Source organism: Rosa rugosa, chromosome 7, assembly GCF_958449725.1.
Source record: "Rosa rugosa chromosome 7, drRosRugo1.1, whole genome shotgun sequence".
Lineage (NCBI taxonomy): Eukaryota > Viridiplantae > Streptophyta > Magnoliopsida > Rosales > Rosaceae > Rosa > Rosa rugosa.
In genome coordinates this window covers 24,176,249-24,192,395 of record NC_084826.1, presented here as the reverse complement: position 1 = coordinate 24,192,395, position 16,147 = coordinate 24,176,249, and the positions used below count along the sequence as shown (strand labels likewise).

Here is a 16,147-nt window from a genome sequence, read left to right as displayed (position 1 = left end):
AAAGATCTTGGGAAAACACAGTTTTGTCTCGGACTAGAGCTCGAGCACCGTAGTGATGGGATTATGATCCATCAGTCAGCATATACTCAAAAATTACTAAGGCGCTTTGACGAAGATAAAGCAAAGCCTGTGAGTACTCCCATGATCGGCCGTAGTCTTGAGCCCGGAAAAGATCCATTTCGTCCAAGGGATGAGGACGAAAACTTATTAGAGGCTGAAGTGCCCTATCTAAGTGCAATAGGCGCATTATTGTACTTAGCTCAATGCACAAGACCGGATATCTCATTTGCAGTGAACTTGTTAGCTCGACACAGTTCTGCGCCAACACGCCGCCATTGGATTGGTGTAAAGACAATCCTTCGATACTTGCGAGGTACGATTGATATGGGCTTATTCTATCCCTACAGAGAGAAAAGAAATAACGGAAGTGTGGGATCGGACTCCACAGGGAAAACGCAACCTTCCGTACTCCTCCTCTCCTCCATCAAAATGACAACGATGTCTTGATGGGTTTTGCTGATGCAGGGTATCTCTCTGACCCTCACAAAGGTTGCTCCCAAACGGGTTATGTCTTTACCATGGGAAGCATTGCGATATCTTGGAGGTCTACAAAACAGACCCTTGTTGCTACTTCCTCAAATCATGCAGAGATTATTGCTCTACATGAAGCTGTGCGAGAATGCATATGGCTAAGGTCTATAGTTAGACATATTCGAGGAACTTGTGGTTTGAAGTCTACCACAGATGAACCTACATGCATTTATGAGGATAATGCAGCTTGTATTGAACAAATGAAATTAGGTTTCATCAAGGGCGACAACACTAAGCATATATCGCCTAAGTTCTTTTACAATCAGCAACAACAGACACTTCTAAATATTGAAGTGAACCAAATCCGATCTGAGGATAATGTAGCGGACTTATTTACTAAGTCGTTACCAAAATCCACTTTCGAGAAACATGTGAAGAGCATCGGATTAAGGAAGTTATCCGAACTCCCATGATTGTAGCAATCAGGGGGAGATATGGACATCAGGGGGAGGTATGATATCTACATGTTAGATCTCGAAGAGTGAAGGACGTGTTGTGCTCTTTTTGTCCTTCGACCAGGGTTATTTTTGTCCCACAGGGTTTTTGTTACCTGACAAGGTTTTTAACGAGGCAACAATCAAAGCGTCATCACCAAGTTTGAGCGGCACAAGGGGGAGTGTTGAAGGATATCGACATAATGTGTGCCTCTACAAACTAGGGTTAGAGTTGTAATAGGAATGTGTTCTAGGTATTCAATTGTAATCGGATTCTATTACCTTTTTGGGTACCTTGTAACTCCCTATTTAAAGGGCCCCTATTATCAATAATACACACACAATTCCATTCTCCTACAACAAAGTTTCTATTTTCTGTGAGAAAAAATAACTAAAAATACAAGGGCCACGTTTGTCACCGTCGAATCTTCTAAACTTTTTCTTCATTGTCAATGAACTTCTTGAGCTCTCTTTCTGATGCTGTCAACAATCATCAGTATTCTCATAATACTTTGTCGAAGTTGAAAACTTGAAATGAAGAAATATCATTTGTAATCCAGAAATCGTATCCTGAATCGTCTACAACTTCACATGACCGGAGCTTCCCTTGAATGAACCATAAAGAGGCTGTGACCTTCTGAAAGCGAAAATATCATCGATTTTGACGGTGCAAGGTTGCACTTGGGAGCTTTTATCTGATGCATACTCAAATGAATGACGATTCCCATATACTCGTACACTCAATGTCCTCTTATGAGGTGCCCCAACTTTTATATGCTCATTGAAAAACTCAATCAACTCTTGTTGTGTAAGCTGCCTCAGTGCTGCAATCTGTTCAACACCACCATTAATCAGGGATTTTTCCACCATTAATCAGGGATTTTTTTTTCTTTCTTTTTTTTTGCAAATTAGCAATAAGGTCAATTCTTCAAACAGCTATGCCCAAAAAGTCCACACCTTTTCCCTCAGGGTCAAAACTACAACTTAAAAACTAATATACACTCCAGTCCAATTAGAAAAGTATCATATAAGCACTAGTATTTATGATGGCCTTTGTCTCTCAGTTAGGGTCAATGACATAGTGTGAAACTTGAAATTTGGACTGCAGAGGAAGAACAGTCACATGGAATAATGCCCTGATGAGGGCATTACATTATTCAATGGTATGAAATGAATTGATTACATTGCATTATATTATATTACATTGCATTATGCTTGCACAAATATATATGCTGAAAGGTTAGATTCTCTCTCTTTTTTTTAGTGACATGCAGAAAAGTTACCTCTGCTTCTTTACGATCAAACTTGAGGGTCCCATCAGAAATCTCCCTCCAATAAAATTCAGCTTCTTCCCTCAAGTTCTGGTGCTTCTCAAGCTTCATATCGATCAAAGTATTTACATTGCTCTACATAACAGACAGTATAGCAGCTAATTACCGTGGAAAAACTCTGAGCCTTTTAAGACTAGCAAACATAAGTTATATCAGCTTAAAGAACGAAACACAAAGAAGGTCTAGATTAGGCCACTGAACTGTACATATATTGTCCTCTTCTTACTGTGTGGAAGAGACCATTAGAGAAGTTCAAAGAGACCTACTAGGTGACCCCTTAACCCTTTCATGCCTCAAAAAGCCAATTTTAATTCAGTTTACGGACCATCTTAATTGCGATTAGTCCAATTGCCTCATATGACGACGTGGAACAGAGGCTTCACACTATTCGCTCTTTCTTAAATACTCAGAATGCTAGTTCGACTTTTCCAAACCGTAAGTCGCAATTATTAATTTGAAGATTTACATCATCTAGTCAAATATGATAAAGAAATGAAGACTAGATCCTAGTTGACCTCACCTTGAATTCGTTATTTGTCATCTCATAAAGCTTACTCTCAAACGTCTTGAGAAATTCCTCCACTCTCAAATCAATACGTCCTGGACCCTGTTAAGAGCAATATGACATACTTGGTATAAATAAGCATCAAGGAAATAATGTATTCATAATGTAAAGGCATGCCATATACCTTCACTGTGGATTGTATAATGAACTGCAGTCCACGGATACCACAATCATTCCTACATCAGGAGAAAACAAAGCTAAATAAAAGAAGAAAAAATAAAAGAAGATCGCATGAACTGGGGATCAGTAATGTGAATTTGTGTCATACCTCTGTGAAAGACGAGTTATGTAACCAAGTTGCTCAACTATTCTAAGTTGGTGAAAGGCTGGTTGCTTTGCAATAAGAACAAATAGCTGAAGTTTCACATTCAGCATAAAATCATCTCGATGAACCTACACATGTAAAAGGCATATATCATAACCTATCAAAATAATTGAGTGGTAGATTGGTGTTTTATCTATTTTAATAGGAACATTGAATAATCCATAATGGCAAGAAAGCTTAGGGAACCGCTATGTTTTGTAAAAAAAGACTTGCAGCCCCCTTCAAGAACCACCATAGTTTTACTGAATAAAGAAGATTCATAGAGGAAACAATGGAGTGAGGAAAACCTTTGTTGTCAGAATAAAAGCCTGAAAGTCCATTTGCCTGATCAAACTAATCATCCATAAGAGGTGACTTATAGTAATCTGGACATTTAAATAAGTGGAGAAGGAATTCTTGGCATCTAAGTTTTAACACTTCAGCTTACTTTTTAGTTTAACTTTGAATGAGACCTAGAAATGAAAACTATAAACAACAACTCCAGTGGAAATGAGAACATTCCAATAGATTCTAGATTATTCATTTATGTAACAAGTATACCAGACAAACCTGGATATAGTGGACAAGGGAAGAATTCTTATCACTTGGATTAAGGCCTTCCACAGGATAGATAAAATTTTTTCCCTTTTCAAGCTTCACGACTCTATTTGTCAAATGTTGGGATGGGAATAAAGGTTGGCAAATAGGGTTTGAACCCTTAAAAAAAACATCTTCTACGTGCAGGATCATTGACTCAGCTTCAGTACTTTCAAGGTTTCCTGAAAAACAAAATCCCTCTGCAATTAATAAAACTAGAAAATGAAAACTAAAACGAACAGAATAATGGTTATACAACCTAGTAACTATTCAAAAAAAAAAAAAAAATTTGGAACCTGCTGTGTAACACACTAAGAAGGCCCTTGAGAGCATCAATGGAACAAACTTAGCAAGATCTTCAACTTCAAGATGAGGAAGAACTTCTAGTTGTTCCATCAATGGCCAAGTCTGGTCCTGTAGAACTAATGAGCAATAGTAAATAGCCTGCTCATAGGACTGTTCAAATTTGTAATTTTGGTACGCCTTTGTGACCGTTTCCTAATAGGGACAAAAGATCAGACAGCAGAGGTTAGATACAATCAAAGATACGCACCTGTTGAGATATCTGTTTCCCAAGTTATGTGATTTACAAATCAGCCATTGTAACAAGTTACTTAAAGCAATAATCATAAAGATCTCCCACATGCAAAAATTGCATAGACAAGAAAAAGTATTCTTTATACAAGAAACAAAAGAAGCTATAAATACCAAGTTAGACAGCAACAGAAACAAGAAATAAAAAAATGCTACGAATCAATACACAAATTAATTGATTAGATCACAAAGTTCTATTATTGGAAAAAAAGATATGTTAATGATATGTAATGATGCTCAAATATAGGAAAATCCTGTCCCTAACGGTGACGAGGATCTTTAATTGGGCATCCTCCTTCAAGTCAACATTTTCATTCTATGAATAATTAACTGAATATTTAATCTAGAAGAAGAAACAAGATCGTCTCTAATGCCAACTTAGCTATTCTCCTGATCACGGAAACTTCCAATCCAAGTCTAAGAGAACATGAATCTGGGAAACCCTAAAACATCTAAACAAAGCTTAAGTTCCAACCACATTTATTTTTGTAAGAAAACAGATAGATTACATAGGATATATGTTTCTATATATTACAAATTCTTTACTGTCGCTTTAGAACATAAGATAGCATGGAGCAAGTCCCTGGAATAAGCCAACAGAACAAACCACTATATATGTTGTAGCACCACTTAAAGTGTTCAGCCAAATGCCAAGAACAATATGTACAAGATTTACAACATAATATTATTAGACACAAGAAGCCTTGAGCGTTTACCTTGATCACAGAGAACCTGTCAGCTTTCACTTTAAAGCTTGCAATCTTCTCAACTACCGTTTCCAGTAAAATCCTCAATTTGTGATTATAACCAACCAAAGTCACCTACAAATACAAGGTCACAAGCAAATAAATGCAAATGCTATGAAGTATAAACAAACACACTGTACGAAACAAACGAACAATAAAAATGACAGAAGGAAATATAAAAATAAAAATTCTCAAGATCATAATGCTGTAAAACTGATAAACAGATCAAATCAAGGAGATGCTGAAACCATAGACAGAAATATTACAGAAACACCAAAACAATAATTTAAAGAACCATCTACCTGAAAACCACTTTCTGTGCGGTTTATTCCATAGTACAGTCCAGCAACCTCAGCATAATAAGCTGACAAAGAAATAAAAAATAAGCACTTCAAAGAAAATGACACCTTCTATGTAAGCCAAAAACAAGACCAATGGAAACAAAATGGAGATTCCCAGATTTAAATAATCATATATGATTGTAAATTAATAAACCACTTACCATAGTCATTCAAGTAATCCATTAACAAATCAGTAAAAATACTAGTCAGGACTTCTGCTTCCGGGGAGCCACTTGCATGGGGACAATTGAAATCAATCTTGACGTATGCTTTAGGAGTAAAAAACATTGTATCAGGCTTGTACCATAGTGTTGCATATGGTGACTTTCTTAACAGAACTGGACATTTGACCTGATTAAAAGTCAATCAAATAAGGTTCAGGTAATTATTTTTTATTTTCGTAAGAGAAACAACTTAGAGAAGAAAAAAAAAAAATTCACGTCACTTTTTTTTTATACTATTCACCACACCTCATTCTCATTCTCATTCTTAAGAGACAAGTCCGTGGGGATGAATACATTACGTGCTGGTAGGTGTAAATTCACATTTGGAGAAGATGCTATCCATTCCTGCAATCAAATGCACAACTTTCAAGATTAGCAAAGCACTACCCTTTCTCCTTCTACATGATTGCCAAGACCTCCAAAAATAGAAATCATTGATGCCCTTGTGCTTAGTATTTACTTAAGTATGATCCCTAACAAACCTGAATTCTGGAGCCCGTAATTTTTTCCATGCAGTAAGCAGTTCCATACCAGGGCTCAAACATGTTTGTATCACCTTCAAATTTCTTGGACTCCCAGAAGATTCTGTAGAAATGGGACATATTAGCAAACTTTTTACCACAGTTTAATATCGTTCCCACATGGAAAAACTAAATAAATGCTGATATCAAACTTTAAGACAGTAAGACGAAGATCAACTACATATACAAGAAATAAAACTATTTGGTACTAAAACAGGACAGTCCTCAGCAAATGCGGATAACAGATTATTGAATTCTAGACTTCTACAGTGCTGAATCACAATAACAAACAAATTTCTTAAATTAATCTCACTCAGCAATAGTATATGCATCAAATGCAATGAAAACTTTAGCACATTGTTTATGAAGCTTCAAGGTCTTAACAACCACTTAAGAATCCAACGAAGTAGCACTTACCGGACATTGTTTGGAGAAAGCTTGTTCAGCACAATTTGGATAATGTCTGGACTGAAGTTAGAAGGCAATGATGATCTTACCAGCCAGTCTTTCGGGGGATATTTCTGTGATATGATACAAACTTTTCATTTGATTTGAGCAATAAGGAAGTAAAGTTCTATAATAGCAGATTCTAAACAGTACCCAAAATGTTCTCACTAGAGCCCACCAATTACCCACTTTACCCTTTTAAGCTAGAATTTACACGTGTTGGGTGGTTGGCTATCAAACACTATTTAAAGTGTTCACTGGCTGGATATTCATAGCATTCGATGGTTCTCTATTGGACGTTCTTTAAGTTGGTTTGCAGAGTTTGGTAAAATTGATCTCATATTCATGTCTGGCAATGCTGCCAAATGTTATTGCCTCGTATGGGAAGAATCCATACAGATTGTTCTTTGCGTAAGGTTAAACATCCTAAGTTTTAATTGTAACAGCTATATATCAACACCCATGCAGATCACGTCCTTAAAGAAACAGTAAAAACCGTGAGGCATACATGTAAAGATCTATTATATAGAATGTCAAGAACAGAAATATATTTACAGCAGCCAGGACAGTGAACATTAAACTGCCTACCTGCATATTTGATGAAATATTGACCACGTAATTAATAGGCTGAATTTTGTCCTGATAATGAAACTTTGTCTCACAAATAGCAGATAGCTTCAGTAAACATAAACTTATGTCAGAGCCCATTACAAAATCAGAGACACAAATCAACATACAAAGTTTGAATATGATTAACAAAGATACTGCAAATAAAACTGCAGTAAAGTTTAAACTATTTAGATACATGGAGAATTAAGAGAACATGGTGATGCAACAACGTGGACAGAAAGTTGATACATTGAAACAAATGTTAATAACTTATTTCCACTCATGCTTTCAGTGTTGTCAAAGACAAGAAAATAACATAACATTCTTTCATCCTCCTTCAATTTTTTTTTTTTTTTTGGTTAAAGTGAGATGAACAAGGTTTATTTACAGATGTAAATGAGACTTAACCTCATACTTCAAAAGCATATAAATCATATAGCCAAACGATCAATGGCAGACAACATAACTAGCTCTCATTGTTTGGGACATACAGGTGTTCAACTGCTCTCACTATCCATGTAAAGCAATTTAATCATTCAACGAATCATCTAAAATGCTCTGAAATTCTCACTACTTTAAGCCATAATTCCAATTAGAGAAATGACTATGGCATTCTGTCTTTATAGAGACTACTGCTAAGAGATTCACATGGTTTGCCTTGAAAAAGGATACAGAGTCATTAAGAAGATGGCATCAATAACTAGAACTTATATTATCATCCTTACAATTCATTCTTCTTTACAGATACACACATTGGTGGAGAATTGAACAATTAGGAATTAATAAACTACCGGATCTCCGCCTACACAAGCAAATTGTGAAATACGATGCCATACCATAGACCATGCATCAGTAATTCTTATGGATGAGAACAGGTGCTAAACTTGTTGAAAAAGATATTGTGCACATGTTTACCTCATCAAATATCCATTTGCAGACACCTGACTGCTGTAACAGGGAAACGTATTTGAAAAGCAAGCCTACTATATCTTGCATGTGGTCTGCATTGTAGCCACAAGACTAATTATATCATGAAACTATACTCCAGGAAGAAAAGGTAAGATGAGTATCCCAAGCTCCATAGGACTTATGAAAAGAAGCTCAGAAGAAACAAATAAAACTTAAACCGTTGGGAGATAATAGAATACCAAAAAAGAAAAAAAGGTTATTGGCACTCAGTACCAAAACAAATCGTGATCAGACGGATTGGTGACTTCAAAATCGATCAAATTGGTATCCAAGCTTTCAAAAGGTATCAATCATGGTAGTTCATCCAACTACTCTAGGGATGCCATGATTGCCATCACTTTTCTGGAGTAGATTTATCAAATTTCTTATCTCTTATTGTCTTTCTTCCCAAAATTGGGATCTTGCAGAGTTATTCCATATATAAAACACAAACTCTGAGTTCGAATTAAAGCTCTAAACCCAAGTTTACTGTTTTTGGTAAACAGATTCATATATTTGCTCTCTGTAGACATCGAACATGGGATCTGGCATAGATGCTTTCTAGGCATTACCCACCACTCCACCAAACTTATAGCTCCTACTTCTTATTATATCTACAAGGATAAGAAATTTTTTGAAATCCATTGCAATAGAAGGAAAAAGAATAATAAAAATGACCCGAAGTCTGTTCAGCCATAAATGTGCAAGTTCCAAGGTTAAGTATTCTTTCAATTCCAACAAGTTGCATTGGTTTAGACTTTAGACCGTAAACCAACTTCAACTCTAAAAAACACACTAGAAACAGTAACTCAAAACCAACTGATAAAATTACAAAGACAGAAAGACTAGAAAACTTCATGGGTTCAGCCATGGATGTGCGAGCTGCAAGGACGAGTTTTCTTTCAATTCCAACCAGTTTCGTTGTGTTCAAACCAATATATCTTCAATACTGTTGAAAATTATATTGGCAACCTTTAATGAAATTGAAGGAAAAAATTGTAAAGGTTAGAAACTTTGATATTCAAACTCAAGACACAGGGTTTGAAATTACTGAACAATAGTCCCACTAAAAAAAGATTTTCAATAATACCAAACAGATTTTTCAATCCAGATATGCAACTCCTTACCGAAAAGCATGTTCATCAAATCCACCAACTCAATGCCTCAAGAACAAGAGAGGATCCCAATTTTCCAGATTCATTTCAATTGACAACTTCAGCCCAGAAAAGTTGGTTATGTTCCTTATTTATGACAACAATATCAAAATAACAGAGGGAGGCACCATAATGATCACTTTTGATTTTGAAGCCCAAGTCTCAACCTGTACGATCATGATTTGCTCTGGTACTACTAGTCATAAGAACCAGTGAATTAACAAGAAATAAAAGATGAACTAACCGTGGCCTGCATCGGTGAGATCAATATATACTTCAAAGAAAGAAAAGTCCAAAGTAGAATCTGATTCACCAGCCAGCAAACCTGTTGCCCATCCTGCAATTTATTTTGAAAGAAAAGAAAAATTGAAGTTAACTTTCACCCAAGTGAATTTCCTTTTATCCTAATTTAATTAGAACTTCGCTGAAGTATGTTAAATTCATGCATGCTATAACAAAACTTGACTCTTTCAGTAAGTTTCAGAATTTCAATATGGTATTCTAACTCAAAAATAAAAACATATAAAAAAATAATTAAAAAAAAAAAGCATACACAGAAAGAGAAAGAGATGGTATTTAAACACTCTCCACTTGCAAACAAACATTTTCTTTCTATATATGCACCTCCTCCACTTCCAAGTTTGAACCACATCTACTTCAACTAAGCTGGGGGCCTGGGGCTAACTTTCACTTTCTTCCAGAATTGAGAAAACTTAATTTCATCTCTTCTGTTATTCTACTACAACAGTACAAGATGGACATCTGAGGTAGACCAATACAATTGTGTAAGGAGAATGAAATTCACACTCCCAAATTTGCAATCCACATTCCTTTCTTCTTTTAGAATGAAACTCACACACTCAAATTTTGTCTTTACAAAAAGACAAAATTTATGATACTGAGCGTAAATTGTAAATAAAATGTAAATTTCACTACCCTAGTGTAATGTAACCCGCCTATACTATGATATTCTCATGCACAGAACTCCAGAAATATCTCTGGTTAAATGAGAACCAAGCTGAGATTTAAAGATTTGAAGCAACACTTTCATGAGCTTTGTTCACTTTCAATTTACATTTTTCACTCATGATGACACTCGGAAAATACAGACACGAAATTAGGAAGTCTATAAAGGCATTGCAGTGAAAATTAGGAATACATCAATGCCTTCAAAAAGTTCCTGAAATACAAAAAACAATTGCCAGAAAACTTATATCTTAAGCCTGTAACAAATAATGCAAAACTCACCCAATGTTTTCAAGATGTAATATAAAGATCCTTCTCCTTCATGGCCGATAAGGTGTCCAAGATACGTACACGGCCCTTCCTTGTAATGGTGAATTTCTGGAGTTATAGGCCATGCAAGTCTTAATTTATGACCCTCTTTTATTGGGACGGTTCTGACAAGAATCTGAAATAAACACAGAAGAGCAACAACTATCCATTCAATATAGGGCCTGCATTAAGGATTAAAAAACCTTTTCGTAAAATCTCGCCTACTGATCTGTTTGTAGTCCAATTTTTGTTTCTTATCTACTAAGTTTCTTGTCAGTGTAACAAAAGCAACCTTTCAACTCAGCGTAAAATGTTTAGGGGAACCATGTACCTCCAGATGTTCTGATGTGCAAGGCTCACCAGTAAAACGAAGGCAACTTCGGTCAATATTTCGAATTTCCTTAAACTTGTCCTCTACAAGGCCTTGAATTTTATCAAGTTTCTCTGAAAACGTCCAGTGGCAATAATTCAGCATTTCAGCTTAACTACAGGGAACTGAACCTGACTGTTATAGTTGAATTTAGCTAGAAACCTTTTCCGTATATAACCAGATGCATGAGGTTGGCTGAATAGTATTCTTCATAGAATTTAATAAGTTCATGTCTGGTATCCAATCCTTTTGCTTTTGGTCGAACCCACAAAGAATACCAATTGCCTGAATCATAGAAACTGTAAGGCACAACAAAACACATGTAGACATTCTTATACGAATAGACATTCTTATACGAAACCAATAAAGCAGAAAAGAAATTTTCAATCAGCAGCAGCCAGCTACTAAAAGTTTTCAGAGAGAGGGCCAAATGTAATTTAACAACGGTTATCATAACCAAAGAATAAAAACCAAAGATTAAAATCCAAGCTTGAGAGAAAAAAAAATTTGATTATAATCAACTGCTGACCTGTACTAAATTTATGGTAAGGATGATTCGCTGCACTTAGATGCTTCTGAAGCTGTAAAGAGGCATTTCATGCAAATAAAAAGGGTTACACGTGTTGAAGAAATAGAAAGACTGCTAGAATATATATGAGAGAAGCCACATGGTCTATTTCACTTCAAGAACATAAGCTTATGAGAAAGGTTATTGTAATCTGTAAGGACAAGAGTATAGATTCATGTTATTGTAATCAGAGTATAGATTCATACTTCGTTAGAAGAAACTTAGTAGTACTTTACTTATTTAGCCACAGTTTCAGAAAATATCTACATCTGCCCATATATACTGCTTGTGTGTGTCTCTGTGTGCGTGCGTGGGTGTGTGAGAGAGAGATCATAAGTGTTTTTTCTAATTCCACAGTATGCATTGGTCGTCTCCACAATTGTATTGAAAGTATTCCTCTGCAATCACCAATGCCATAGCCAGCAAAGCTTATAAAACGTCCAGGTGCTCTAACATTCATGCAGATATTGTGAACTTTAAAAACCATGATGAAGTTTACACATGGCCTAGTTTTCAATTGTCATTTTTCTTGACATTGGCTCTCCCAGAAAGTCTATCTACTCTCCAAAACAATATTTCATTCTTCTTTAAACACTGACAAAAAAATACAGAACACACAATGATTTTCCAGGAGTTCCAATAACATCACTCATCTTCACTATTAAATAGTTTTTGTGGTCCTATATTTTCTATTAGTAGAATGGTCCTGTTTTAAGGTCGTCATTGTTAATGTTTCCTTAGTTAATTATAAAATATAAGGGGAAAAAAAAACTCATCTCAAGCAACAACTGGGTACAGACTGTATAGTTCCAAAGTACCCCATTTGCTGACCTAAAATATAATGTGAGTTGCATTAATTATTCTTTAGGCACTCCACAATCCAATTACATAAAGGTACCAATATCACAAAGATGATTGGTCCCATCCTCAATATTACTTGCATGAAATCACCACCCTCATTTCATGTTCCATGCAAACTGAAGCAAGGATTTCCCTTATTAGATGATCAACTGGATTGGACAATAAATTACCAGGACCTACCATGACAATACGCTGGCATGTCCACACTCCAAATATATATTAGCTACATATTCCATGGTCAATTTAAGCTATATTAGCTACAACTACAACAGCCAGATAGACACGCACATAAATTGGTGATAAGAAGATGAACCAAGATGAATCCCATGATGCTAATGTGAACCTACTTGTCATACATGGTGCATCTAGAATTAGAACATCATACTTGTGAGAGAAAACCCAAAAACAACTAGAACCCATCGCCTGCAAATGCCAGTAAACTCCGTGATATTCCATGGCTATCTAATTGATGCCCGGTACTTAGGGAAGTTAGAAGACACTTCGAAGTTGATTCTAAAACTTATGGAAACTACAATTTTTACTATAACTAGATACTAACAAACTTACAGTAACGGGATATTGGTATACATGGCCAGCCTCAATTCCAAACATGAAACTTGGACTGAATTCATAATATCATGATAGTTCTTGGAAATATTTCAAAAATAAATTGTTCGGGGAGAGAGAGAGAGAGAGTAGGCTCGAGCACTTGATTATTAATACCTGCATTTTATATAAGACTGATGTAAGAGAAAAGAAAAACACATCTAGCAACATGATTCAAAGGAAGTAACTCATACCTGGTTCATTCTCCAGTCATCGGACAACAGATTTTTCTGATTTGCTGTAACATCAAACACAGACTAGTCATTAACAGTATAAATTTATTTATTTATTCTAAGAGCCATTAACACTAATTATAAGTTTAATATTAAGCTATCAAAAACAGAGTAGCTAACCTGAATTAACAGCTTTAATTTTCCTCGCTGTATCATCAGCTGACATCAAGGGTTTAATAAAGAACTGAGCAAACCTGGAAAGTAAACCACACAACAGCAATAGAATTAATTTTTAAAATTCCAAAATGAAAAATAGTAACCAATAGAAAGAAAAGCAGAATCTACCTGTCCAGAGCCTTTTCAAAACCATCGGGATTAATGTCGAAACGATAGCTGGTGTGTTCTGCAGCAGTGAAAGCATATCCTCTTCCTCCATGCTGTGCATCAAGAACATTAGCCATTAAGAAGTTGAAACAATATAAACAAGTGTTTTAGGCTGACAACTTAGCAAAAAGACAAGAGAACAAGATGTGCACTACAATAGCACATGATAACAATTATTTTCATGACTCTGTACTTCTGTGATCCGAAAAAATACAGGAGTAGACAATCTTATGGAAAATGGCCTCTCACAGTTAGTCCAAGAACAAAACCACGGCCAAAGAAGATACCCTAATATCTTACTAAATTAACTCAGCTGTGACACTCAAACTGGAGATTCCCAGAGGGTGAGGTTAATAAGTAAGCATTTGAACAAAGTATATATCTTATTTTGGGAGGTTTTTCATAACTATGACCATTGCATTTTATTTTGGGGGGTTCTGTGCTGATCCTTAGTTTCTCTGCCCTGTAATAATTCTCATAGTCTAGGCTTTCTTTCTTTGCTTTTCTATTGTTTTAACGTCCACTGCAACAATGTTTGACAACAGTAACATAAAGTGGAGAAGCATGATAATAAAAAATAATAACAATAATATTAAAATCTAACTGAATGCTGCTGCAGTAACAAGTTAAAAAGGCTCAAGTCGCTGTGCAGTTTGAAAGTATGTTACCCCGATGATGTACTTCAAGTAGCTATCCTCCAAAGGGTACTTCTCACTAGCATAAAACAGCATATACTCTGCAAGAAAACACTTGCTTTATTCAAAAACTGCATATGCAATCTATCACGTTCACTTATACTTGGCAATGAGAAGTTCAAACCCCTGCCTACCAAAGACATGAAAAAACAAAAGTGCTAAAGACACCAGGATGGTTTGCAAGTGTTGAAATTTTTTATACAAAACACAACCATGCATACATACATAGCAACTGAAAATGCAATAAACACCCAAAATACAAAAGAACAGTAATAAACAAAAAGAAATAGTTACCAAGGAAATGGGCAAGGCCCTCCAGGCCATCAGGGTCGCTGAAAGAACCAACACTGACATCCATGGAAGCAGCACACTGGGAAAGAAAAAAGAAAAAAAGTTGAAAATTTTAAATAGAGAAAATAAATGCAGAAGTCCTAGATCTAGGACTGTAATTTGTGATCTTTAGTTGTTGTTTTTTTTTGGGCCTTTTGGCCCATCTATCCAAAAATAAATAAATAAATGCAGAACCCAAAGATTGTAAATCCATGAATAGAAACGTATCCACTGAAACAGAGAAACAAGTCTGAGATGAAAGAGCAGTTGCCTTGTCAGTATCAGGATCGCTGATGAGGAGGACTTCAAGGGAGTTAGGGAGGACGATCCTCCTGTACTCCCTGTTGTCCGTACGGGCTTTCAATATCTCTTCTTTCGCCCCAGCCATGTCTTCCGAGTGTCCTTTGTCTTCGAGATATGATAGGCAGAGACACCCAGAATAGACTTTGGTGGTGTTTCTACTTCTCCAACTTTAAAGGCCCAGTTTGGGACTGCTTTTGAGCTCAAAAGTACTGCTTTTACAGGTGTTTGGTAAAGTAGCAGAAATTGCTTTTGGGGTGGCAGCGAAAAATGAGAAGCAGCACTGAGGGTGCTTTTCATTTCTGCTTCTGCGGAAACCATCTCGAGGAAGGAAGCGGTACAATTAAATGATTTTTCTGTAACTACCAACCTCCTGCCCTCTTCTTTCTCTTCTCAATCTGTTCTCTCTCCTAGCCTGTCAACTACAACCTCTTTTCCGTCTTATCGGTTAGAAGTATATATTACCATGTATGTGTTGATCTGCAGGTTTTTCTTTCTCAATCGATATATTGAAGTAATACTTTGTTTGAATTTCTGGGTACCAGTCTCTTTCCTTCTTTCCATACTTCTATCAATTTAAGCAATTTGCAAATTAATTGATCCTCTCTCTACACAATCTGCAAATTCATCCCATCTCTCCACGCAATTCACCCAAAGAACAGAGGAACCATTAATCAAATTCCCAGCAAATTCAGGATTCCCGGTAATAAATAGAGCCAAATCCTTTAATGGGCAAAGGTTTTGGCCATTTTCCACCGTACAATTTCAATAGTTACCTGTTCTTGGTAGCTCATGAATTGAAATGGGTGCTGGCGAATGATTAGAAATGGGTCTTTGAGCATGGATATTGGCCAGAAAGAGATATGGGAGGAAAGAAAACTCTTCATTAATGTTCATTATCATTTCAAACGAATATAAAACAAATTTAGTCCAATTACATTATATTTTCATGACACCGTAATGCTAAAATTAACGTATACTTGAAATTGTTCAAGTAAATCCAGAATATGTGTCTGGCCCAAACTCGAGGTACTTACTCTAGTTGAAATAGGGTTTATATTATAGATATTCTCGGAGAATCTTAGGAGATATCCAATCAATATACGATTATGCTTCCATGTACAACTCTATTTTTATGCTTGTAATCCTCTATATAAATATGCCCCTATTATCAATAAA

At 35.9% G+C, this 16,147-nt stretch overlaps 1 protein-coding gene across 2 annotated transcripts; it reads right to left on the bottom strand.

The window, feature by feature from the left end:
- Positions 1-1,393: 1,393 nt before the first annotated feature.
- Positions 1,394-15,864, bottom strand: LOC133721360 (insulin-degrading enzyme-like 1, peroxisomal). Of its 2 annotated transcripts, none has more exons than XM_062147946.1 (26): positions 14,940-15,864; positions 14,633-14,708; positions 14,312-14,379; positions 13,605-13,696; positions 13,440-13,513; positions 13,281-13,324; positions 11,581-11,632; positions 11,214-11,336; positions 11,013-11,125; positions 10,655-10,817; positions 9,651-9,743; positions 8,220-8,305; positions 7,284-7,370; positions 6,666-6,769; positions 6,210-6,312; positions 5,979-6,072; positions 5,665-5,856; positions 5,465-5,526; positions 5,133-5,237; positions 4,119-4,320; positions 3,796-4,004; positions 3,190-3,314; positions 3,046-3,097; positions 2,877-2,963; positions 2,309-2,431; positions 1,394-1,856 (listed from the first exon to the last, which is right to left on the bottom strand). In XM_062147946.1, exons 1-26 carry the CDS (start codon positions 15,054-15,056, stop codon positions 1,605-1,607), a joined length of 2,898 nt encoding a protein of 965 aa, XP_062003930.1. In that variant the 5' UTR covers positions 15,057-15,864; the 3' UTR covers positions 1,394-1,604. The 2 variants fall into 2 exon arrangements, with proteins under 2 accessions (XP_062003930.1, XP_062003931.1); XM_062147947.1 differs by having other exon boundaries at positions 5,982-6,072; positions 14,940-15,863.
- Between the last annotated feature and the right edge of the window lie 283 nt (positions 15,865-16,147).